The sequence below is a fragment of the Amphiura filiformis genome, chromosome 11 (assembly GCF_039555335.1).
Source record: "Amphiura filiformis chromosome 11, Afil_fr2py, whole genome shotgun sequence".
Classification (NCBI taxonomy): Eukaryota; Metazoa; Echinodermata; class Ophiuroidea; order Amphilepidida; family Amphiuridae; genus Amphiura; species Amphiura filiformis.
Genome location: NC_092638.1, coordinates 63,436,826 through 63,462,611, shown reverse-complemented (window position 1 = coordinate 63,462,611; position 25,786 = coordinate 63,436,826). Strand labels below are relative to the sequence as shown.

General features: G+C 38.0%; 2 protein-coding genes across 3 annotated transcripts in view; both read right to left on the bottom strand.

The window, feature by feature from the left end:
* LOC140165128 (protein strawberry notch homolog 1-like) overlaps nt 1–18,411 on the bottom strand; it is a 36,064-nt gene extending 17,653 nt beyond the window's left edge. The window contains exons 1-12 of one of the 2 annotated variants that reach the window (XM_072188562.1): nt 18,151–18,411; nt 16,381–16,480; nt 15,317–15,526; nt 14,517–14,601; nt 13,536–13,788; nt 12,877–13,012; nt 9,282–9,387; nt 8,164–8,317; nt 6,826–7,008; nt 6,021–6,118; nt 4,159–4,304; nt 932–1,156 (exon numbers count right to left, since the gene is read on the bottom strand). In XM_072188562.1, coding sequence (XP_072044663.1) covers nt 932–1,156; nt 4,159–4,304; nt 6,021–6,118; nt 6,826–7,008; nt 8,164–8,317; nt 9,282–9,387; nt 12,877–13,012; nt 13,536–13,788; nt 14,517–14,601; nt 15,317–15,526; nt 16,381–16,480; nt 18,151–18,411 — 1,957 coding nt within the window. The remainder of the gene's footprint in view (nt 1–931; nt 1,157–4,158; nt 4,305–6,020; nt 6,119–6,825; nt 7,009–8,163; nt 8,318–9,281; nt 9,388–12,876; nt 13,013–13,535; nt 13,789–14,516; nt 14,602–15,316; nt 15,527–16,380; nt 16,481–18,150) is intronic. The other variant, XM_072188563.1, reaches the window with a different exon arrangement.
* Nucleotides 18,412–18,428: 17 nt separating this feature from the next.
* Nucleotides 18,429–25,786, bottom strand: LOC140165129 (uncharacterized). Its single transcript, XM_072188564.1, has 4 exons — nt 25,682–25,786; nt 21,607–21,747; nt 20,526–20,615; nt 18,429–18,914 (listed from the first exon to the last, which is right to left on the bottom strand). Exons 2-4 carry the CDS (start codon nt 21,745–21,747, stop codon nt 18,429–18,431), a joined length of 717 nt encoding a protein of 238 aa, XP_072044665.1. The 5' UTR covers nt 25,682–25,786.

The window sequence follows — 25,786 nt, the reverse complement described above, 5'->3', positions numbered from 1 at the left end:
TATTTATTTATAATTCTTATTCAGTGGTTGTGGCTGTAGACGACCCTACGTCATACCTAGCATTGATAATACGGAACTCTTTTGTCGTTTGTCTAGTGCGTAATACTTGCACATGCTTGCAAGTACACTGAAGATGAGAAGTTGTAAACAAGTTTTATTCATTTTGGAATAAGGAGAGTTTTTATGAGGGTAACTTAATAAATAGTTTTATAATATTTAAAGGTGGGTGACCTAATTGACAGCCTCGTCCCCAACTTTACCCTATCAAAATGCAGATTTTGGTATTAGGTGAAAGCTCATATTTTTCTCATTAACATATTGAAATTAGGCGTTCCAAATCGGTATATTTCTGAAGAAATCGTCAAAAAACAGCAGAATTAGTCTCAAATATGGTATACCACATTTTTGACTAATTCAGCAGTTTTTTGATGATATCTTCGGAAATACACCGATTTGAAACTACTAATTTCAGTATGTTAATGAGAAAAATATGATCTCTTATTTCATATCAATTTATTACATTATCATGATGAGCGTCATTAATAAAAACACTGTAGACTACCGGTTTTATGCTCTATTAAATGTCAGTAATTCCATGAAGAATTAGTCGCATTTACAATGAACATTTACATGATCCTTTTGCATGAATGCTTGAAAGGGACAACAGTTTATGTTATATATAAGTTTTAAAGAATTTGATTTTCCAAATATATCAGGTCACCTTCCTTTAAGTGATAAGAATGTGATACCCCAGCATCCACTACGTAAAATATTGGACCTGCCTGTCGTCTATCACATGGTAGAGGATAGAAAAATCATTTCTTCTCATTTGTTTGCTTTGGGTCACATACACTGAAGGCAAAAGCAAAAGTTGTTATAACGACACTATGTGCAAAATACAAATCAACCTTGCTTCCATGAAGTATCTTACCATCTCCTGAATCCGAATTCTTAAACGGGTTGAAATCATCGTTTGACGATGCACCTCCCTCGTCCTCTTCGCCATCCGTAGAAAACGAGAAATCGCTATCCTCATCACTAGCCTTCTCATTGTTCTTCACCTGCTTGACGTCTTTGTCTTTGTTATCCTCCTCATCATCACTGTCCCACCAGTTTTTACCTTTGCCCATGATATCCCACTTGTTTCTACCTGCACCTTGGATATATCAAAAGAACATTTAGAGAATAAAGGTATTGTTTTTAGCTGCTGGAGTGCATCTATCGTCTCATATAACACGGGCGACATCATTATTTTAAAACAACGAGGCAAAGCTGAGTTGTTTTACGCCAAAAATAATGTGTCGCCCGTGTTATATGAGACGATAGATGCACGACAGCAGCTAAAAACAATACCTTTATTATCATTCTTAAACACTTCAATTTAAGTATTACAAATTTTAATCAAAGTAAATCCTACATTTTGCAAGGAATTATACCTAGGGCTTAAATCGATCAGTCCCGTTGTTGCTATGCGCCTACGATTGGTTCAAATTGCGAGTACGCGTCTGGCGTCGATGCACACGTGCTGACCCGTGTGATATCGTGTCATATCACACGGGTAAGAACCAATAAGATTGCAGGAACATTCTCAAGTGTTTAAGAATATTCTTTTAAAGCCATCACTTGAAAAAAACAGATGTGGGAGTGAGAGTCTGAACATCAGCCCAACCAATATAATGGTAGGCTAATCTAGTTGAAATCCACACACCCCTGTGGAAGACATGACCTTAATCTCCCACACAGGGGGTGTAGATTTTAAATGGAATCCCCTGTTCAGGTAACGTCATTGACATCTACACGCCCTGTGAGAAAGATCAAGGTTATGTCTTCCATACAGGGTGCGTGCAGCCACCTATATTTCAAATTCAAGGACTTTTCAAGGACTTTCAAGTACCCAAAAATTAATTTTCAAGTACCTTTGAAAGGAACGACCCAGAGATAGGTGTGTGTAAAAAAGTAGAAAAATACCCAGTGGTCTAGTCGCAGCAGCCCAGTGCATACCTGCCAACTTTTGAAAACTAGAAATAGGGACACTTATGGCAGAGTGAGCGTGGCGCTCACGACTACGGCCGGGGGTCCAGGGGCGAAGCCCTGGTGGGGGTGAGGGGACGAAGCCCCCCGAAGCCAAAGTCAGAGGGTAAAAAGAACATTTCAAAGCTCCTGGCTTGTTCTACACTTTTAATAAAAAGTGCTTCCTTCTTCCAGAAAACATGCTTTAAAGTTTCGAGTTTCCTATACTTTTATGCACAAGAGACACTCTTAAAAAATGTTTTTTTGCTTTATTACATGACCAATATGGCTTACGTTGATATATGTGAAGCAGAAAAATAAAACAATAATTAACCATTTGTGCTTGCATCCACTGCCTCCCCACCCCCACCAACTGGCACCCCATCCTGGGCCTTGATGGTCAGTGTGCTTTTGGTTAAAATTTCAGGACGACAAACATTTTAGCAGATTTAGCACCCCAAAAGAGACAATTTTGACATAAAAACCTGTTTTGGACTTTTTTTGAAAAAATGCTTCCTTCATCCTAAAAAAGTGGTTTTAAATATTCACTTTCCTATACTTTTGTACATATGAGAGACATTCTTCAAAGTGTTTTCTTGGCCTAATAATATGGCCTACATGATTGAAATTGATATATATAATGCACAATATAAAAACAATGATTCATCAAATTTTTGACCCCCACCCCTCTTCGGGTATGTGGGAGGGGGCCCACATGGGGGGGGGGGGTACTAATGAATGTGCCTGAAGAATACATGTTATGATAAGAGTAATTTGTAAAATTCGGTATGTTAAACATACAGAGTGATGTCACTACAAATTGGGACTAAAATAGTAGGCCTATCCCAAAGGAAATACATAGGCCTACACACACTCACCCCCACCCAACCTCCCCCACCCCCACCCCACCCCCATGTTCACAACGACGGCTACACAAAGCCAAAGGATACAGCTAAAAGGTTCATATCAAACCTTTGACCGAAGTTTGTTTCCATTTACACTTAAACATGACTTGATATTAGAGTATACATATAGGCCTATACATCATCAGCATCATCAGTCCAGCATCATCTCAAATGTCATCGTTCCCTAACCCTAACCGCCTAGGGGCTTTTTGGCGACGGGAATGGAAAGAAGGAAAGAATAAAGAGAGAAAAGAAGGAAAGAAGTTGTTTGCTCTGGGTGGGATTCGAACCCGAGACCCCTCGCATGCCAAGCACTCGGTCGGCGACACTTTGCCACGGGTCTTGGGCTTACTGGGCCAGCTAAACCGTGCAGGCCTGTATATCACTTAGGGCGATTGCGTCATCACACCACGTGGGATGCATGCACGAACAGCGCATATTTAGAGTAGTATTTTGTAGTATTCAGGAGCGTTAGGGTTAATGTACATGACATACTTCTTACTTGGGTAATATTCATTGAGGAAAAAGAAATGAGTTTTTGAACGCAAAACCGACACAATCATATAACATGCTGGTCCGATAATGGACTAAAATTCATCAATTTTGGGCATGAAAAGGTGTTCTCAATAAGATAAAAATTTGACAACATGCATGCTAAATGGGTACCTTTATCTAGTCGAGTCATCCAGTCAGGGTTCTAAGGAATTTTCATTTTAAAATTGGAAATATATGAGTCCAAAAAGAGTTAATGTGTATAGCCTACAAAATGAAAAACATATAGGCCTACAAGACAGATTTATTTCCAAACTTCTTTTCTTATTTATTTGTAACATAATTTTTTATTGTTTCAGCACATTTTTTCTTTAAGGACTTTCCATAAATTTCAAGGACTTTTCAACAAAATTCCAGGACTTTCAAGGCCTTGAAAAGGCATTTTGATTTTCAAGTACTTTCAAGCACTTTTTTGGCTTTTCAAGGTTCTGCACGCACCCTGTCCATATTAAGGGGTGTATAAATTGCAAATGGAATAGCCTGATGTGTGGTCTCTTGATCATACAGAAGTTGGGTTGGTCGGTCGGGAAAAGTTTTTTTCCATGTAGGCCTACCAAAAATATAATGTGAAGTATTTGTTTGTACATTTTACATCCATCAAGAGTATATAAATAAAGAATATGAGTAACAAATATTGAGCCTATAATAATGCAAAGCTACACTTAAACAAATAAGATTACCAGGTGCTCACCTCTCTTTCTCTTCACTCCTCTGCCGCTCTCACTATTAGCAGGGCTGCTAGCCCCACTGTGATCTAAATCTAGCCCAAACATGTCTGCTGTTTTCTGCCTGTTAGGGGCTGGGAAATGCTTCTCCACCAAGGCACTAAACACACCCCTAAAAATATAGAACAAAATCAAATGTGGTAAGATGCTACATCATGACAGCTAGAGTTTTATGGATTGCACTCCTAAAGGCTCACCACAAAACATTTAATGTATGGTCTTCTCAATCTGTTTTTAAGCTCTCCTTAAGGGAAGGGGTATGAACGTTTGGACAGTATTTATTGTGGGACATTAGAGCACATCAGACATATCGAATTGCATTCTGAATACGAAGAATGTCCTTCTGATATCAAATAATTTTGATTTTTGAAATTACGCAATGAAATACACATTTTATGGCAAATCATTAAAAATTGACATTTTTGATATTGAACAGTACTTGAAGTAAACTTTACAAATCTGATGATTTATACTTCAAGTGTATGTAGGTGGGATGAAAAGCCGACGATCAATTGAAAATTTTGACCTTTCATATTGAAGATATGGATTTTTTCCCCAAAACACCAAAAAAATAGGTCTTTTGGGAAAAAAAATCCATATCTTCAATATAAAAGGTCAAAATTTTCAATTGATCATCGGCTTTTCCTTCCAGCTACATACACTTTAAGAATATATCATTAGATTTATAAAATTTATTTTGAGGACTGTTATATATCAAAAATTTGAAAAATATCAAATTTTAATAATTTGTCATAAAATTTGTATTATATCGTGAATTTCAAAAAATGAAAATTATTTGATATCAGACAGACATGCTTCATATTCAGAATGCAATTCGATACGTCTGAGGTGCTCTCATGTCCCACAAAAAATACTGTCGAAACGCCATAAACGCTCATTCTAGATCCCTTAACACAACACAACCTCAAATTAAGCTGTAATGCTTTGCAATTTGTACTCCCAAAATTTGCCTGTTGTGATACAACTTTTAAAATGGACTGCAAAATTGCAAATACAAATTTTATGCAATAGGCATTCTATTGCACCTCATACTCCCATTTTCAAACAACATTGCACTGCAATTTCAAAAGTAGGCTGCAATTTGGAGGCCTGTTCCTACACATGATAAAGGCAATTTTAACTTGCCGGTGTTAAAAAAAATTAAGCTGCAATAGAAATAAAAATTTAGTTCAAATTGCAATTTGGATTTGGAATTAAGTTCAGATATTTCTCTCTATTCAAACTCTAAACACACTAGCTTATTGGCAAGGGCAGCAGGCTCAGAAATCCAACACGAATCTGTGAATCGATTCGCGCAAAGATTCTCGTCAAACATCAACCGGGCAAATCCATGTGGTGTTGATTCCCGTAACCACGGACAAGAAAATAGATGTACTCATTAAACACCATGCTTGACTCCCGGTTTGACGATTTATAATTCATTTTTTAAGCCACCGAACCCCCACAATGGCGAATTATGGTGTAATTTACTTCAATCACTAATATATTGTACAATAATACTGATTTTAGAGGGCATTTTAACAGCAAAAACAGCCATTTGGTTGCATGGATCTTTCGGTCGTCAAAGCGGCCATCTTGGATATGGTGACTGACTAAGACTGATAAAATCCGACTGATATAAGGCAGTATATTTTCAATCATTTTTTTGGGGGGGCAGCGGAGGTATATACGTAAATAGAGGCAACCCTAAATTCTCGTAAAATTATCTTACGAGAATCAAATGGATTCGCCCACACTGCTATGGATTTTTAGGCCTGGGCAGGATGATGCCCCAACTCCTGAACTAATATGTGATAGCATAACTTACTTTGCTGTAGACACAAAGTCATTAAGTTCCCCTCCTGCTTCTTCCAATGCGTCCAATGTACGGGCTTCACCGGTAGACTGCAGGCCTATCACAACACACTGAAACATCATCATACAAAACTTGTAACATGATAAATTTCTCATTCAATTTCAACAGCTCCTGAGCTATTTGGGATCTGTTAGATCTGGAACGGCCAAGGCCGCTGAATTTCGTTGGAATTCCACGACCATCGTCGAGGGTAGTGTGGTTTTCAAATGGAATGGGTTAAAGATATTGTAGAAAAACAAGCAAACAAACAGGAAATTTTCAAACATATCATGCCACATACGCATACAACAACTTGCAGAGTGAGAATTGTTCAAAGTTCTGTGCCATGTGTCAAGTGTATATGAGCGTGAACGCTGAAGTGATAAACAATCACACTGGTTGGCAGACCAACAATCATGACAACACCACCGCGTACCCAGAAATCTGAATTAGGAAATTTATTTCAGCACACTAGAAAACAAAGAAGTGATTTTGAACAGTTAGATGATTGCATGCACCAATGCGCAAGAAATCACTATCTCTCACTTAACCCCATGAGAACTACCTGCCTATTTGCCAAAAAGAAGTTTTCATTATCAATTGGACCAATCGGCAACATTGTTAGAATAATTTCACCACACAAAAAAAATTAGGGTGAATTATTTGCAAAGCTTCATTCTGATTGGTGATTTAAGTAAAGATATCATGTAACTGACCAATCAGAGGCAATGTTAGATCGGCAGGTAGTGCTCAGGGGGTTAAAACCAAGCATACTCACCTTTCCTATTTTAACAGCTTCTCGTGCAAGTTTAACCGCAAACTTGACTTTGGCCGCTATGCAGAGATACTTGAAGAATCGCTGGTGAGATGACCAGAATTGGCCCCACATTGATTTACGCATTCTATGCTCTGCTTGCATTAACTCAGCTGCTTTTTGGAATCTCTCTCTAGCCTCATGCCACTGCAGAACAAAAATGTGGGTAAAATGTTTATGAAAAATTTAGGTCATACTGTCATACTGCATTTGTATTGGTGACAATTGTCTGAGTAGGTTAATTTTTATATGAAGGCAATTCAACTTGGAAACCACTTTAATATAATAGATTGCACTGTAATTGGCATTAACATTAGGGCTCATATTGAAATACCCTACCACGCTTTCACACAGAAAGAAGGCAGGATTCCCCTCGCTAATCCCACGCCTCAGGAAAGCTCGGTCATAAAATGGATTATAAAGATGGATTATATGCATCAGTGATACACCCTGCCTTTTGAAGTGGTCCATGACGAATGGGAAGAAAACAAACTGACTATGGCTCATCGCACAACCCAGGAAAGCGCGCTCCTAATTTAAGTGGCTAATTGCAGTGTTATAATCACACAGGATTTTAACAAAAGAAGGCTAGCATAGGAAAGCTGCAGGATGGCGCACACCTTCCTGTGTAAGGGAATTTCAATATGAGCCCTTAACTGGAATTGTTTTCAGAAATTAATAACAATGCAATTTGGACACCACTTTAATATATAGATTACACAGGAATTAAGCACTGACATTAGCAATATTGTAACATTAGCAATATTGTAACATTTCTACTACAGACTAACCACGTACAGCCAAAGTCTCAGCTTCACCCAATAATGAGGGACGATCATTCCACGAAGTGCGACAGACGAAACTGCTACGCACATACCACATATTGCAACAGCCTTTCACGTAAACGCGAAGACACTCAACGCTCTATCGTATATACGCGAAGGCATGATTTTTAAACACGCACAATTGAACGATCGGCCCTCATAAATATGCGAGAATTCAAAGCATACAAAGCATAGAGACTTTGACTGTTGATGAATAGTCTGTGGGTGTACACCATTGAAAAAACTTAACGCTCCTTGCGACTGCTTAGTATGATATGGACTAAGTCCTACACACATCGTGTAACTCTTCCATATAGGATTTAGGCCTATACATTATAGGTTAGATTTACAATAGGTTTGGACAGTTATGATGGGTCAAAGGACTTACGATGTCTTGTAAAGTCAAGTGAAATGCAACTGCAGTTTCAAGAAGTGGCTCCAAGAGCAATATCCAAAAATAAATCTCCATTTAACTCACCAATTTGACAGCTTCATCGTACATCTTGATGAAGTCCTTTGAGAGCGGAATTTCATTGACCTTGAATGACACACCTTGAAAGCTCAGCTGTCTTGCCATGTACATGCCTCGAAGTTTCATATCCATGGCAACAATTTCCATGGCACCAACACCTCTGTCAATCAAATTTTTTACATGATATTAGCGTAACATAACATACCGTAAAATGTTGACTTCTTGACTGTTTTTTCACATAATGCAGATTATTCTGAAGTTTCATGTAAATCTAAGACATTTATTATGGATTGACCTCACATTCATTATAATCACAGATGTACCAAACTTTTTTTGGCATTAGCCAGGCAAGCTGGTAACCAATAGGCTATTCCACTTATAATCCACACGCCCCCTGTGGAAGATTTCACTGCCATCTCAATTTTGGTTGCACCATATGTTCAACCTGGCAGGAAAATTTGTGAAATTTATGAAATCCAGTTGAGTTTTTCACAATTTGGCTCCTATTTGAGAAAATGCATTTGGCATTCCAAAAATCTTTTGAATGAAAATTGCTGGATCTGGAAAAACAGTTTGAATTTGGTTGGAATTCAAAGAAATCTACAAGAGGGATATGGTATTCAGATGGAATAGCCCAATTCAGTTACCAGCCTATGATCCGCCAGGTGTACTGAAGCGTTATTAAGTCAATTACATTGCTATCAGCTGTTTTTTTTTTTTTTTTTTTTCTACCAGTCCAATCGCAAAGTTCCCTGCCGTTGGCTGTTAGGCTGGTGTTTATGCAAATCCCTGAAAATGTGTGATATGAATTTTGAATGATACATTTTCGTCTACCAAACAAAACTAAGGACATGATAATATTACACTCTATTTGGTAAAAGCAATTGTAGTGTGTTTAACCCCTGAGCACTACCTGCTGATCTAACATTGCCTCTGATTGGTCAATTACATAATATCTTCATTTTAATCACCAATTAGAATGGAGCTTTGCAAATAATTCAGTCCATTTTTTTGGATGGTGAAATTATTTTAACAATATTGCTGATTGGTTTAATTGATAATGAAAACTTCTTTTTGACCAATAGGCAGGTAGGTCTCTTGGGATTAAGTGCCAAACTGCTCACCTTTTCTCTATTGCATGTATGAATGCATTGAAGTCTGCAAATGGAGTACCTTTACCCCATATACCCAGCCTTGACATGTAAGCCATGTTACGTGGTTCAGATGCACCTGAAACGGTCATAATATTTATGATTTTAGTAAAAACATTTCATTGGATAATAGCAAATTAATGTAATTATGTACTTGTTCAAGAATAAATTTATAAAGAATATATATAAATTTATCCTTTAGTTTACATGAATTCTGTAATCGCATTGGTCAAACAACACTTGGATAAAAATTCGTATTACCTGTGTATACCCAATAATGTTTAAATGTTTATGACATAACGCGGGCAGTCATGTAATATTTACTATATTACCCAGGGCTTCAACTCAACTCTTGCAAAAATATAGGGATAATATAGGACCATTTTGGGAAAAAATATAGGGATAATATAGGAATATTTTGGGGAAAATATAGTTAAAATATAGGGCAAATGATGTATAATAGAGGATTTTTTATCGAGATATTTTACACAAAATGTACAATATTCACTGTATTTAACAGTTTCTTACTAGTGTGTGCATAATTTGCACAGGTAATGGCTTCCTCCATCTCCCCTTATAGCGATTCCTATCTAACACTCAAGAAAGCCTATGATCATGTTCAATTAATTGGTGATAAATGTGTTGCTCAAATTTTGACAAAATTGATTTTGTTTCCCACAAAAGTGTCAGTATAGCATTTGTCAAAACATACAAATAATTTTGTTTTATTAGAAGTGTAAGTATGATCTTACACTTGTACATGTAATATGTATAAACAAAATAGACAATAAATGTAGAAGAAAAATGACTTCAGTTAAATTGATACATATGCATTTGTTATAATATCACACTGCACAGTCTATACCTTTTATGGAAGTGCATGCGGTGGACCTTTTGGTTTTATCACATAGTATTTTTACACTAATTGTGGCCTTTGCTGTTTTAATCTACATCAATGATCTGCCTGACAACCTGTCTTCAAGAGAGAAATTATTCGCCGATGACTACATTGTGTATCAAGAAATCAAATCTGCTGAAGACTCCATAATTCTTCAAAATGACATAAACCATCGACCATCTGCAACTGGGAAACCCAACTGGGAGTCACTCATAAAAACAAAGCCAATTGTAAACCGGATCAACCGGTATACAAGGATGAAAACAAGCAATGACATAATTTCCTGAAACTTCTTTCACATTTCCAGAATTTTCCTTGTACTTTGTACAATGAAGATCCAAGTAAAATTTCCTGATATCAGGAAATTTCTGAAGATTTACATTACATCCCTGGGTATACGATGGGAGACAGTCTGCTTGACAAAGTTGATCATTACCCTTACCTGGGAGTAGAGCTCTCATCCAGCCTTACCTGGAACAGACACACAAATCAGATCGCCATAAAACTAAATAGAATTTTGGGACTTCTTCGAAGCAACTTATCCTTTTGTGACAAGTTTTATACAAAGGAGGTAGCGTAAACGCACTTGTCTGCCCACTGTTGGAATATTGTCAGACAATATGGGATCCTCACCAGAGAAACAACATTGACACACTTGACAATTAAGATCCAGAGGTGTGCAGTGCAGCCTGGTTTGTCCATAATGACTATCCAAGACAAGTGTTTCTGATATGCATGTTGAGACACCTTGACTGGGAGTAACTGGAATCAACACTCACCAAACCCCGCCTATGTCCATCTACTAGGAGACTAATGACATCATACCCAGTATAAACATATCACATCTCATTCAAACCAAAACACAGAAAACTACATATACTAGGCAGTCCTCAGATCATCTTATCTACCTGCATCAGAGCCAACAAAAATGGCTATTTGCAGTTACTATATCCTTGACCTTGGACCACCCCAGAGTGGAACATGGTTCCTGACACCACCAGATCCGGACAATGTGGACATGAACTATCTCATCAAATCTGCCCACATCTAAGCTGCTGAAACATGCTCTTAGTTTGCGGACTTGCATTGAAGATCTACAAGCGTGTCCCCATTGCGTGGCAGTGTGTGCACTGTGACTATCCACTATTGTGTCATAATGTATAACTGAAACCAATCAAATAAATAAGGCAATCCAACTGAATAAGAATTTGATGTGAATATCAGTGATTTTTAAACCAAAATGTCAGTAAAAATATTTCTCCACCTATTATGTGGTGTTTCATAACTTCATATTAATTAAATATTCCATAAATAATAATGAATGTTAATTTAAACCAATTCGATCAGTTCTGTTATTTTGAAGCCCAATTTATACAAAAGAGCACATCATAGCATCCCTCAGTTGTCTTCATTGAGACACAATATTACAGTGCACGTAAAAACACATACGTACATTTTGAAAAAAAATATAGGAATTATAGGGCATTTTACAACTTTATGGGGAAATATAGGAAAAGTTCAAAAATATAGGAAATATAGGAAATATAGGGCCAGTTGAAGCCCTGTATTACCTGTAATTCTAACACACACGCATGCGCAACATAACATGTGCGATATCCTAGGACTCTCACATACTTCACACTCGAAATGCCTGCACTGTTATTAAAAAGTCCAGAAGAAATAGGCCTACATTTCAGTAAGATTATCAAACTAAATTCCTTCGTCACAGTTTTATGAATTAGTCGGAAGATAACAGAATTCATGTTCACTAAAGGATAAAATAATTGTTACCCCTATAACCAGCAATTACAAAATGTTTATACTAGCATAGATCCTAAATTTTATTTTTAGGATCTTTGATACTAGGCTTTAGGCAGGTATAACATTGTCTTTACATATCACAATATTCTTTTACATTTGTCAGGACCTTGGGGAGTTGGACGCTTCAATTATCAAGATTATGTTTTGCCATAAAATGTTGAGCTTGATGTAACACTTTATGAATAACTCCAGATGTGTGGGTTTCCTCTTTAACTTACCTGTGGCACTGCAGCAGATGACACTAGTTTTAGGGAGTTGTCTCTGTAATTCTAGTACTGTTAGTACTGTTAGACTTAAAGCTTACCTAAAAATTATATACTTAGTTCTCTGGGCTGATAGGATGAACAAATTTTAATCTTTACCCAGAGCAGCCAGTGAAAATCCCAGTGCATCTGACCGGCGAACTTCGTATTACTAGCACAACACTCTACCAATTGAGCCACAGAAGCACACTGGAGAGGAGCGGAAGATTTTAATCTATAGGTATTAGGTTCGAATGGTGTTCGTCACATATTTTTTTAAGAAATATACAAAATCACGTAAGGATGAAAATTATACACTTAGTTCTCTGGGTTGATAGGATGAACAAATTTTAATCTTTACCCAGAGCAGCCAGTGCACATAAACGTTGAAAAAAACCAGTGCATCTGGCCGGATTCGAACCGGCGACCTCGTATTACTAGCACAAAGCTTACCTGTGGCACTGCAGTAGACGACCCTAGCCTTTGGGAGTTGCCTCTGTAATTCTATTACTGTTAGACCTAAAGCTTAACTGTGGCACTACAATGGACGACCCCAGCCTTTGGGAGTTGTCTGGTACTGTTTGACCTGTTAAGAATTAAAGCTTACCTGTGGCACTGCAATAGACGACCCTAGCCTTAGGGAGTTGCCTCTGTAATTCTAGTACTGTCAGACCTGTTTTAGTAGGTTTAGAGGAGCCTGCTGGACACAGGTTTTTTGCTTTGTGACATTCATCAAGTACAATCTAATGGATGGACCAAGTTAAGGAAAGATCAGTTTGCCTGAATGATTATTCACATTTCTGCACCTGACACATCACAGATAATTTGAACCATGTAAATGTGACAGAGAATAATTGGTCACAACTAAAGCATTTCTTATCCCTCTAGTTGGGGAGGGGTGACAAGCTGCATATACCGATGAAACAATAAACAACACATATGGATCAGATTATGTCAGCATGTGTGCATACGCTCTGCTACATTAGGTTTGATATTCTATAGACCACTTGACATGTGACGTCATTGTCCGGCAGTATGCGCACAAATTATGGCAATTTCCATTATTTTTTGCCCTGCAGTGAACGACCATTGAAAGCCATTTAACAGTGTAGTGGTTTGTTCAAGCATATCGATAGTCCAGTCCCTTGCCTTGATAAACAATGATGTCAAGTGGTCTATACTACAACAGCAAACCTGTTGAATCCCTCAATCTAAAACAATGAGTTGTTATGATCAGAATGTCTTAATCTGTATAGTAAAGGATACGACACCATCATAGTCCTTGCCGCACCAATGTAGCAACTGCTTCAGACGAGATTTATATTTGTGGTTGGAATGCGTCTCTCCAATCAACCCAGAATAGGTGGAGAAGATCACCCCTTTCTTGCAGTATCCGTTCTCTTTGGAATTGATCTTAGCATATTTGAATTTGGTGAGGGAATGCACTGGGATGTTACTGGCTCCGATGTCCTTTAAGTCACGCATGGCGTCATATTTCAAGTCGTTGGACACACTTAGCCTGATGATGGAAAGAGCAAATTTGATTTCATAATAACAGCAGGTATCACAACATTTACACTCTTCAATGCGATGTGGATCAAGCCAAGGTTATGAAGGTTATGGCCGAAACTGATTTTTTTAGCACCATTAAGATATTGATTAAACTGAAATGTTACACACAATTATTTCTTTGAACAACTAGTTAAGATCTCTTTTAATAAGAAGTTTGCTAAAAAGCTTGGTGACAAAGCAAATACATATGTATTTTGGTTCCCCCGCAATAAAAACAATGATGGTGCTCCTTTGCCAAAAGGAATTGCTATAACAACAGAAGTACATAGGCCTCTATTAAACTAACATGTTGCACTCATGTGGTTTCATTACCTAGGTTTTAAAAGCAGTGACATACAATGTTTGAATGAAGAGTTAAGATGGGTTTTGAAGGACTATGCTTTGTAAATGTTTAGTGAAATGCAGTGACTTTTTTTCAACATGGGGGCTGACAAAGCAAATTTTGCTGATGACCTGTTCTGATGGGTGCACCCTTGGCATCAGAGAATCAGGCAAAAAAGAGGTATCCGATAACAGTTTTTTTACTTCACCAGGAATTATTGGGGGATTATTATTGAAGGGTAGTCGAGCCCCACACCCAAATCATTGATTGGGGTTGAGCCCCCCTGGCACCCCAGATCTGAAGCCTACAATTAATGCATGCCTGAATCCATAACAAAATATACTAATACATACCACAGTGCTCGTTTTCTTCCTAGTAGATAGTTCTCATATATGACACCAGCTACTGTCCTTCCTTTACCCACACCAGCGCCATCACCTGATGGATAGAGAAATCAATGCAGGCAAAATATGTGTGAAATGCTCTATTTATTTAGGCACCAGACACAAATTTGTTCGATCTTTAGATCGACCGTCGATGCTGCTACGATGCTTGTTATTAATGAACTATCAACTAATTAATCAGAATTGACGCTAAATTCATATTGTTCAATATCCCTACAGGCACAAATTACTATTTCATCACAATTAACAATATAGTAAATTAATTGATTTCATAAATAATAAGGATCGACCAAGCATCGATGTTCGATAGAAAGATCAAAGTAATTTCTTCCTATTGCCTTATTAGGATAGGGTTTTGATGGTTCCAAAAATAAATTATGAAATCACAAATTTTGTCCTAATAAATCTTTTTTTGTGCAATCATAAGTCAAAAAACAAATCTCTGTCAATGGGCTATTCCAGTTGAAATCCATACACCTCCTATGGTAGACATGACCTCAATCTCTTACAGAGGGAGTAAGAATTTCAAATAGAATCACCCATTCTGGTAACCCATACCTGCTAACCATAAAACTTCACAACTTCACATGGTAAAATTGCTCCCTTTTATGCTTTTTGTTTCAGTAAAAATAGGGACAATCCGTATTAAATAGGGACAGTTGGCAGGTATGGGTAAACCCATTTGAAATTCCATGGGGGTGTATGGATTTCAACTGGAATAGCCCAATATCTGCTTCTGTCCTACTCACCAATAAGAAACCCAGCTCTGATTCCACCTTCCAGATAACTCTCATGCTGCTGACACGCGTAGGTAATAGCTTCAAGCTGCAAAGCAGATAGGTGTCCATAATCTATGGTGCTCTCTGGAATGCTTAATGTATACCAGACACTGGGAGGTTCCACACTGGACATAGAGCTGGTCTCAACGACAGGGTCAGGGTGCTGGATACCGATCCTTACTGTAATCAGAGAGGACAATTATTGGAAAACTCAAAAAATTGCTCTGTAATTTATAAAATTAATACTGTACAGTACTTCAGTAGATAAAAATTGAAAATAGGATTTCATTATTGAGCTAAATTAGCTGCAAATCCTCATGAATGTATTCTCATGAACATGTCATGTTTGCAAATACTTGGTGCAAGAACAATGCATGTACATTCACACAGTTCTAATTTGTAATTTTTTGGTAACTTTTTCCCCAATTTCTTTTTTTAAATCAACCACGAATGATTGCAGTACTTCGCTCTAGGTCAAGGGACTCTCCAAATCCGCGAAATTTTTTTTTTTAAACGCAAAAAAAAAAAAAAAAAAAAAAGAAAAAAGTAAACGCATTTGGAGCCAAAATACGCAAATTGTGCTGCAAATAACGCAATTGCGCATGATTCTTAGCAGCCCTATGTATGAAGAGGGCTGCTAAGACCCTGAAAGGATCTGCCTAATCAGCCTATACATCAAATATAAGGATCCGTAACCCTAATCAGCCTATACATCAAATAACCATCGAAGCAATTCAATGCAGGATTTCTGTGCTAGGCTAATCTTCTACCATCTTTTACACGATGAATAAACCAAGTAAATCCAACACACTGACACTGCAGCCTCAAACCGCACAAAACAAGAAAATTGATTTCGGTAACATAAGGTCAAATAGGCCAGAAACTCCTGGACCACTTTGTCGCAAGATACACCTCGCATGCCTCATTCAGGTATGCAGCTCTATACAGGTGCAAAACCCTAATCAGCCTATACATCAAATAACCATCACAGCCAGGATTGGCTCTACCAATGTCATCCCTACAACAATACTTACACTTGGTAGGCATATAGTTAGCATATGTTTCTGCATATCCCATGTCTTCTTCTTCTTCCTCTTCTTCATCCTCACCCTCAGCACCGGCTGCGTGGGGAACCTACCAACGACAGAACACATACACAAATTAAAACTCCAAATACCAGGCATGAGAATGGCTTTTTTGAAAACTGCCTGAAAAAGCATGTGAATTCTGCCTTAAGGTTATTAATTATTTTAAACTGTTGTGATTTGGTAGTTCACGGCATCTTACAAATGGTAGTGAGCTTTGGCAAAAACTGCATTGCTTAATTCATAGCGAGCGTGTAGAAGAATTAAAATATCACAGATACACTTTTATAGGTGCTGCGGTTCTTGAGTTACGTTGTAAAGAGGGCTGAAACAACAACACTTTTGTAAAATGTACATAACTCATTAACAACAATAAATTAAGCAAGTTTGCAAAGTATATGATTTGTAGAATGAACTTTTGCAAAACATCAAGGCATTAATTTTCAATAATATATTGATATAGATAATGAAAATCGATATTTAGGTTGCTTCGACCAACAATACCTCGTCTACCCTTAAAAGGCCCAAAACAGGCTGAAAAAATATAAATGTTTAAATTTGGACAACAAAACTTCCTGAATTCAGACAAAAACCTGAAAATTCTCATGCATGAAATACACATCACATATTTTCTTTAATTTGCTACCAACTTTTCAGGAAACTTAATTGGATCTTTGTAAAGGATTTAAAGGGATGCTCAGGCATATAATTTCGACACCTAAAAACGTATGACCAACTTATCATTATTTTTTAATAATTTGCAAAATCTGATTTAACAACCTGACTCTGCTGCTGCATAAATTGAGCACCTTCTTATTCTATCATGCCTATAGATCTACCTTGAGTCACTGGCACTAGCTTTGAAGTTCAGTGTGTTTTATGTAAGCTTAACGTTACTTTGTGCGTGTACATACTTTTACGTGTGCGATCAATGTGCTGCATATGTACACGCAACGCAGCACACGCTGAACTTCAAAGCTAGTGCCAGTGACTCGAGGTAGATATAAACTGTAGCACAAGGCTGCCATCATACACATCTTGAATTAGAGTCATGAAACTTTGGGTGTGAATAGGTCTAAAGTTTGATTTTCATTTTGAAAAAAGGATAGGGCCTATCAAAAAATTGAAATATAATTTGCTGGGGCAAAATTACTGCATATCCCTTTAAGACAGCAAGCCATCCAAGTCCAAAAGCCTCCAAATTTAGTTGGCAACCACAGAGGAGTAAGATAAAACAGAGCGCGTACCACCAGTCAAAGTCCCCGTGTATTGTATGGTACCAGTTCTCGCATATTCATGAGGGCCGATTGTTCGATCGTGCTGTGTCAAACAATCACGCCAGCGCTATGCCTTTTCACAGATACGCCGATAGAGCGCTTGCGTGCTTTTTGCGATTACGCGATAGACCATTAAAATATGCGGTAATTGCGTAGCAGTCTCGCCTGTCGCATTTCATGGAACAATCGGCCCTCATTATCGGATGAGGCGGAGACTTTGACTGGTGGTACGCGCTCTGTTTTATCTTACTCCTCTGTGTTGGCAACCCAATTAATTTTGCTGTTCTTTGAATGCTGTACAATCTGAAGATGCCTATTTAAAATCAGTATTTCTTTTCTTGTGATCAATGCTGTTAAAATGTTGAATTTGGATTTGAATAAGTAGAAAATTTACAAACTTTGATAAACAAAGCGGCATGAGACATTAATACTCTGTGCTCACCCTGAGTACTGGGGATTGAGTTCTCCTCTTCAATACATCATTGGTCATAACAGGTACCACATTCTTCCTGGCTCCATTCATACCATCTCCTGTCCCACCAGTCCCATCCATCACAAGAGAACTAAGGGAACCAGGGGCTGTGTGTATTCTACTGAGATTGGGTGGTTTTGTAGTTGTTGTTGGCATCATATGAACCGTTGGCTTGGTAACCGACTTGGTAACCACTATGGGCGGTGTCCCAGGGCGAGAATGCACTTTCATTGTTTTCAGACCTTGGGTCAAAGTCGGACGATCACGGAGGAAATAGAAGATGTTGCCGTCGTTGGTAGTGGTATTGTGATTTGCTTTGATCCCGTGGAAGTATGCACAATAGCTGGAATACCTTGCGTTGTTCTTCTTGCGGCAGTTACTCCAGTGTTTGATCTTATGGCCATGCGTATGGTTGGGCTTCCCATGCTTACCACACGACCATGGAGTCCACTTTGACTAGTCGCGGCACTACTCCCGGAAGCTGAAGCTGTAACTGCCCGGGCATTCACAAATGGCGATGTTGGCGTCATGTTGGGGACCGTCCTGGAAGGCATCACTCGTATGATCTGCTGACCTTTGACATTTTCTTGACTTCCTGTATACTGTAGCCTCACAACTGCAGGTTTGGTGGTTGCCACAGGGGATGCAGCGGCGGCGACAGATGCCGGTACATGCCTCATGGTGACGAGGGGATTCCCAGAGACAGATGCAGGTGTACTATGAGTAGATTGCGGCTGTGTATCAATTGAATATAAAGTGTTACAAAATTATACATTTTTGTAGGCACTGTTGAATAGAATTATCAGAATCGGTAACGTAAATTACTATTTCTGAATTGCAAAAGTTAAAGTACGTCCGGTTCAAAATACTGAAAATTTTGTGACTTCTTTCTAGTCCGAAGGGTCACTAGTCAGAAGGTTCTCTAGTCCGAAGGGTCGCTAGTCTGAAAACCAAATTAAGTTCAGTAATCCATAGATTCTCTAGCCAGAATATAGAATAAGGGTTAGGGTTAGCGAGCCTTATTCTATATTCGGACTAGAGAACCTTATTTATTATTCGGACTAGCGAACCCTCAGACTAGAGAACCAGATATTCGAATAAGCGAACCTTTTTCAGAATTCGGACTAGCAAATGGTAAATTATGTGTTCGGACTAGCAAACCTTCGGACTAAGGAGCCTTCGGAATAGGAAACCTTCAGACTAGAGAGTTATCGCCGAAAATGTTGGCAAAGTGGAAATTAGATGCGGGCAGGCAATTGGAAATTTATATTTGTTAGACTAATCATACAATTTGTACAAAATTTACACAAAATACTCCAATTCAAAAAACTGTACTAGTCAACATTAATCGGGAGTTGGACGTATGATTGGGTGACACAATAATAAACTTTAACTAAGAGATGAATGATGAGAGCTACAATCATGGATCAAGTACATGTAGGGACTCACTTGTACTACATACAACACCCACACTCTGCCAATGGCAACCATATATAGGGTCCACAACTTATAAGTTCCCCCTAATACTTTTTTAAAATAAGTTGAAAAATATTTTACGAAATGTAAAAAGATATGTATAGCCCTATTTGTTTTACACATGTCGACCAATTTATAGTGTCACACATCATTGCGTTCAGTCACAATGGTTAATTGTGTAAGAAAAGAGGCTGTTTTAAAATTGCACCTGAGTCCATAGCAGTCAGGTTTTCTTTAACGAACGCATGAATAGACCTGGCTGACTGTATTGTTTGAGAGTTGACTCATATGGCCTCAGATGCAACTTTTAACACTGTTTAAAACGGTCTCTTTTTTACATAATGAAACAATGTGACTGAACGCAATGACGTGTGACGCTATAATTTGGTCCATATGTGTAAAACAAATAAGGCTATCCATACCTTTTTACATGTTTGCCTTTCGTTAAATATTTTTTGATTTATTTTAAAAAGTTTTTTTTGGGGGGGGACTTACAAGTTGTGGACCCTATATTACCCATTATTATGTTTTGATGAGTCCAAGTGTGTTTTAAAATATTGGACTCGACTATGTCTCGTCCAATATTTTAAACCTCGTAGCTCGAACAATAAATATGGGCTCAATCAATCCAATTTTATATCAACATCCACCTCTTACTAGATATGTAACTGCCAAGCTGACAGAAACTGATCAACAATCTGTGCTTCTTTTTTTTTTGGTTTTATACTTTCAAAAACAATACTCAATTTCCTGAATTCAGATAATTTCCTGACACAGTTCACCTCTGCCGTACCAAAGATTAAGTTGTAATATCATTTTTCTGAGGGAAGGGCCTCAGTTGGAATGTGTTCAAACTAGAGTATACTCACTGTGTATGTAAACTGGGAAGCACTTGACGATGGATTCAGTAACTCCAGTAGAGGGTCTGGTTCATTGCCTACTCCACTCTGAGCCATAGCCTGATGACAAGAAATAAAGAAAATCACTCAGATTTCACATTGAACAGCACTGAACAGCCCTCGAATTAACCCACGGCACCCATGGCATTTTGCCGTGGGTGCCCATCCGCACTGCCCTCAAAATAAGTCCTTTACCCAAGGCAGTCACTTGCCTTCTAATGAAGTTGCCATCGGTGCCCCAGCCCTGCCCCTTCATTATAAAATCATCAATCTATGTTTGTGTGTGTTTTCTTCACTTTTGAGAAATTCCTTTGGTGCCCTTCTCAAATTTTCAACAGTTGCCATGATGCCCTCTTGAAATACTGCCATGCTGCCTTACCTTTTCATTGAAAAGCCAAGGCAATTATCAACTTGCCCTAAAAAAGTTGCCGTGCCCCTTCAGATCCTTAATTCGAGGGCTGGCACTGAAATGATGCATTTATTGAATTTTTAGCCTATATTGAAAATTGCTTCTGCAAATTCTTGACTTATGGATAGTGAAGACTTATTATCAACTTGTTTTGAGAAACTTTAATATTTAAAGAACTTGTTTCATGCAGTAATATTACCAGACAAGCTATATAACAATACATTTTGACAATGACAAAATTGCCTTCATAAAAGGTGCTCTTTTATGGCACTATTTTGGTATGAGAATTATATACCAGCTTTTGCCAATGATGAGTGACAGTGCAGTGGTAGTAAAGTCGGCTCTAGATCATTTTCTGTTTATTGCAGATTTGGAAAGAATGCACTTTCAGCTTTAAAATGACACCTCAACCAGCTTCATCGGACATCTGGAAGTGAAGTTATGGATCATCAAAGGTCAAATTCCTACTATATTTTACATAGAAATCCATATACTGTTTTTTATTGTATCTCAAAATGGAAAATGCCGACTTTACGACCAGTTTGTGGTGGATGGGCACATATGTGACCACTGATGTATAAATTCTTAAAAAGATTTTGCCATCCAAGTCAAATTCAACTGATTACTGATCAATAATATTACCTGTGCTAACAAACTCCCTGGATCAGTGACCTCGACCACGTCATCCTCCTCAAGGTCTGGATTCAAGATATCATCAAGGGAAAAGCCACTCTGACTGAGAGCAGCAGCCAACAGATCTGGCTGCTCACCTGGCTCTCCCATCTACAAAACAAAAACAAAATTAATTATTATTCATTGTCTTTACGTCTGGGTTTATATTTCTTTGATATATCACAACCTGAATGGGCATGCGAGTCCATTGATATCATCATCATTTTACTTCATTTAAATTAAGGGGGTACTACACTCCTGCCCAATTTTGTGCCTATTTTTGCATTTTTCTCAAAAATTATAGCGCATTGGTGACAAGTAAGATATGTATATTATAGGGTCAAGGACTACAACTACTGCACTGAAAATTCAGCAACTCAAGGCAAGGAGATATTGATTTATTGATCAAATATTGGTTTCCCCTCATTTTTGACTGTTACTCCACAACTGTTGTCTGTGTTGAAATAAAATTTCCAGTGCAGTAGTTGTAGTCCTTGCCCCTAGTATAATATACATATCTTACTTGTCACCAATGCGCTATATAATTTTCGAGAAAAATGCAAAAATAAGCACAAAATTGGGCAGGGGTGTAGTACTCCCTTAAACATACAAAATATAAAAAAGACACCAAATTTGAATGAGGAAATGCTCAAAAGGCCAAGAGGCCTGAAGCGAGCACCTCGCTTACACTCACTAGATACAATTACACAAACTAATCAAAAGAAAATAAGAGAAGAACATGCAAAGAAAGAACCAAATAAGCTAATATATTCATGACATTTTAATATAGACATTTCAGTTTTTTGGTCGAACAGCACTGACATTTTTTCAACAGATGTTATTTAATCTGTTAAATATTTTTATTTAGATGAAAGTTTTTTTGATGAGTCAACTGTATGTTTCAAGTATAGGCTGACTATTTTGAAGTCTAAAACTTGGACGAAGTGGAATTTTAGCAACATTTTTGATACAATCTCCTGTCGTGATCAGCTGTTTACTTCTGAACTTAACAATGTCATGCTTCAGCAATTTGACTAGATTTTGAATGCAATGGTTTCTAGGCTAGCCTCAAATGTGAAGCTATTGGTGAGCAAATTTGTGGCTAAACTCCTCAAGCAAAAGATGCTCTCAAATTAACTTACACTTACAATCGGACAATACCGTAATATTAAAAACCGTGGGGCAAAATAGAACAAATCCATATTCCATACTTATAGACAATCCATACCATCTGCAGTCTATTCTTGACTTCAGCTACATGTGATCTCAACAATGAATCAATGATGTCCATCATTTCTATTTTCTACAGTCTGTCCACGTCTTTGAAGTACGAAGTAAAGTACCGGGTACGCAGTAAATTACAGTTTCGACGTGCCATAACTTACTCGAGAGCTCTAGCTTCGAATTTGCACACGATAGTTATGCATTTGATGCTAAAAGTGTATTGCTATCGTTTTTCGGTCGGACAGCGGTGCAATTTTTTCGTTTAATTCGAAATTTGGATGAAAGTTATTTCGATGAGTCAACTGTATCTTTTGAGCAAGATTTGCCTATTTTGGAGTCTAAAATTTTGCTGAAGCGTAAGGCTAATGGAACTCGATTGTTAGTTTCCGATTGACCGCCCGCATCACATTTTCAATTTGACCAAAACTTTCATTATTTTGATAAAAAAGTTAATTATCTGAAAATTGAGATGGAAATAACCAAAATTGAAACTCTCAAAATGTCTGACAACCCCTGCTAATCATAATCAGCAGTTTTTCTTAGTTGTAGGGGTAGAGGATGTGGTAAATAATGGAAATTTACGGATTACCTCATCATGTTTCTAGTGATTACAAAACTTGCAAATTTCTTTTCATTTAAATAAAAACAAATTCAAATCTTTTCTCAATCTGTTGCAAAATGTCTGTAATGATGATCTAAGCATTAATACCTGTTTTGAAATGGTCTTTCATCAACAATATACACTTTGGTACTGGTGGGGTACCTAAATTTGGAGAAAGCTGTTCATAAAATCATTGATTTTGTTGACATAATGGATAATGAAAAGAGACCGAATAATGAATAATGAAATAGCGACCTCGCCCTTTTTTTCAAACATCCAATCGGAAACTAATAATCGAGTTCCATTGGCCTAATATAGCAACATTTTTGATGCAATCGCCTGTCGTGATCAGCTGTGTTTACTTCTGAACTTCCATTGCTCCACATGGTGTCATGCTTCAGTGAATCCGAATAGATTTTGAATGCAATGGTCTCTAGCCTAGAATGTGAAGCTATCGGTGAGCAAATTCTTGGCTCGACTTCTCGAGCAAGCCGTAATGTCAAAAGAATTAACACACTGGTAGCTGCACACAAATGCATGAGCGTCTTGATACGCGACGCACGATACGCTTACACAAAATGTGCGTACCTTACTTTGTACTTCAAAGTGTACTAGACTATTCACCACGCCAACTTCAAGACAAGTAATCATTCAAGGTTTGAATGGTAGAAATTTGCATCGCATGATATGAATGCTGACCAATTCAATCAGCAATTGTAATTCTGATATAAAATTGAACTCAGAACTTCTTCTTCTTCTTCTTCCATGGTTGTGCAGTCCTCATATGGATGAGTATCAAACGCACTGCGAGGGTGGTCATGCATGGTACAAGCATGACATAAACAAAACAAATTGTGCGCAAAATAAACAGGTGCGAGTAAAAACTGGTAGCAAGATGATTACTGCCAGCAGGCCCTCAACGCAGTCTTGAAGGCGTTGAGGGAACAGGATGCAGCTGGGTCTGTTGACAGGCTGTTCCAGTCACGGATGGTGCGTGGAAAGTATGAGTTTAAGTAAGCTGTCGAACTACACTGCGGATATTGAAAGCGGGAACCATGGCCTCTGGTGATTGAAGCTAGTGGAGTCATGTACTGGGACCACCTGATGTCGATGAGGTCAAACCGTATGCGATACATCATCTCCAGTCTGCTTTGGAGACGCTCTGGTAGCCAAGGTGGGCCATTGGAGATCTTGAACCATGGCTGACACACTGCTGGAGCGATCATAGTCACCTGTGACAAACCTAGCACAACTTCTCTGAACCTGCTCAATCTTTCTGATGTTGCGTTGAGTATGTAAATTGAAGCGATTTGATGGCCCATTTTGGCACTATTAGTGTGTAAAATTTTAGTTTAAAAAGCCAACATTTTTTGAAATGATGGTCCATGAAGCCTTTCGTGGAAAAGTTTTCCCCGTTATTGTAGGCCTATAAATTACATAAATTGGCAAATGTGGAAAGCAGAAGTGAAAATGGCTACTTGTTTACCCACTACGCAGGGTGTCTAATTAGTGTTGTACTAAAATTGTAGTTTAAAAAAGCCAAAAATTTGTGAAATGACGGTCCATGAAGCCTTTCGTGGAAAAGATTTGAAATTCACAAGTTACTAAAGCATGCATGGATTGATGTTGAAATCAGCATTGAGTCCATCTTAATACTGACTTTTTTTGGTGATAAAATGTGACAGGCCCTGCATATAGACGGGCCCGCAGGAATTTTCACACGCTTATGGGCCGTGGACCCGCCTTCACGCAATGCCTAAAATAACCACAGGCCTATATATAACCGACTGTGCGGTTTTTGTATAGCATGGGCAGTGATGGGCATACTCAATTACATGCAATTTAACCTTTCTCTTCTTTTTTTCTCCCTTTTCTCTTCTCTTTTTCTCCCTTTCTATATTCTCTTTTCCTTTTTTTTTTTTTTTAGGGTGGGGACCAAAAAGTGGGGGGACATTTGATATTGTGTCCCCCACTTTAAAAAGTGAGGGGGACGTGTCCCCCTGTCCACCACCCGATTTATGCCCTTGATACATACAACATTGTCATTCCATTGCATTGCCCGGTTCCATTGTAGCATCCGTGCCTGATGAATTCGACAGGCATGATCGTGATGATGTGAGAATTTTAAGGGCACAACTTCAACACTGCAGTTGTAAAATCCAATGATCTACCACTTACATCGATCAACACAGTGCACCAACAAATTACATAAATACTTACCTTTCAAGCGATATCGATGATAAACTTCTAGAATGTCATGTCATCAATGTAACATAGTTTCGAGACGACACTTCTTCCTCATGTTGTGCTTACCGAAACTCGATT

Coding starts and splice junctions, on each gene's coding strand:
- LOC140165129 (XM_072188564.1), bottom strand. CDS start 21,747: ATGGGAGAGCCAGGTGAGCAGCCAGATCTGTTGGCTGCTGCTCTCAGT. Junction 20,616..21,606: donor CAGGGAGTTTGTTAGCACAG/GTAATATTATTG, acceptor TCTTGTCATCAG/GCTATGGCTCAGAGTGGAGT. Junction 18,915..20,525: donor CTTCCCAGTTTACATACACA/GTGAGTATACTC, acceptor ATTGATACACAG/CCGCAATCTACTCATAGTAC.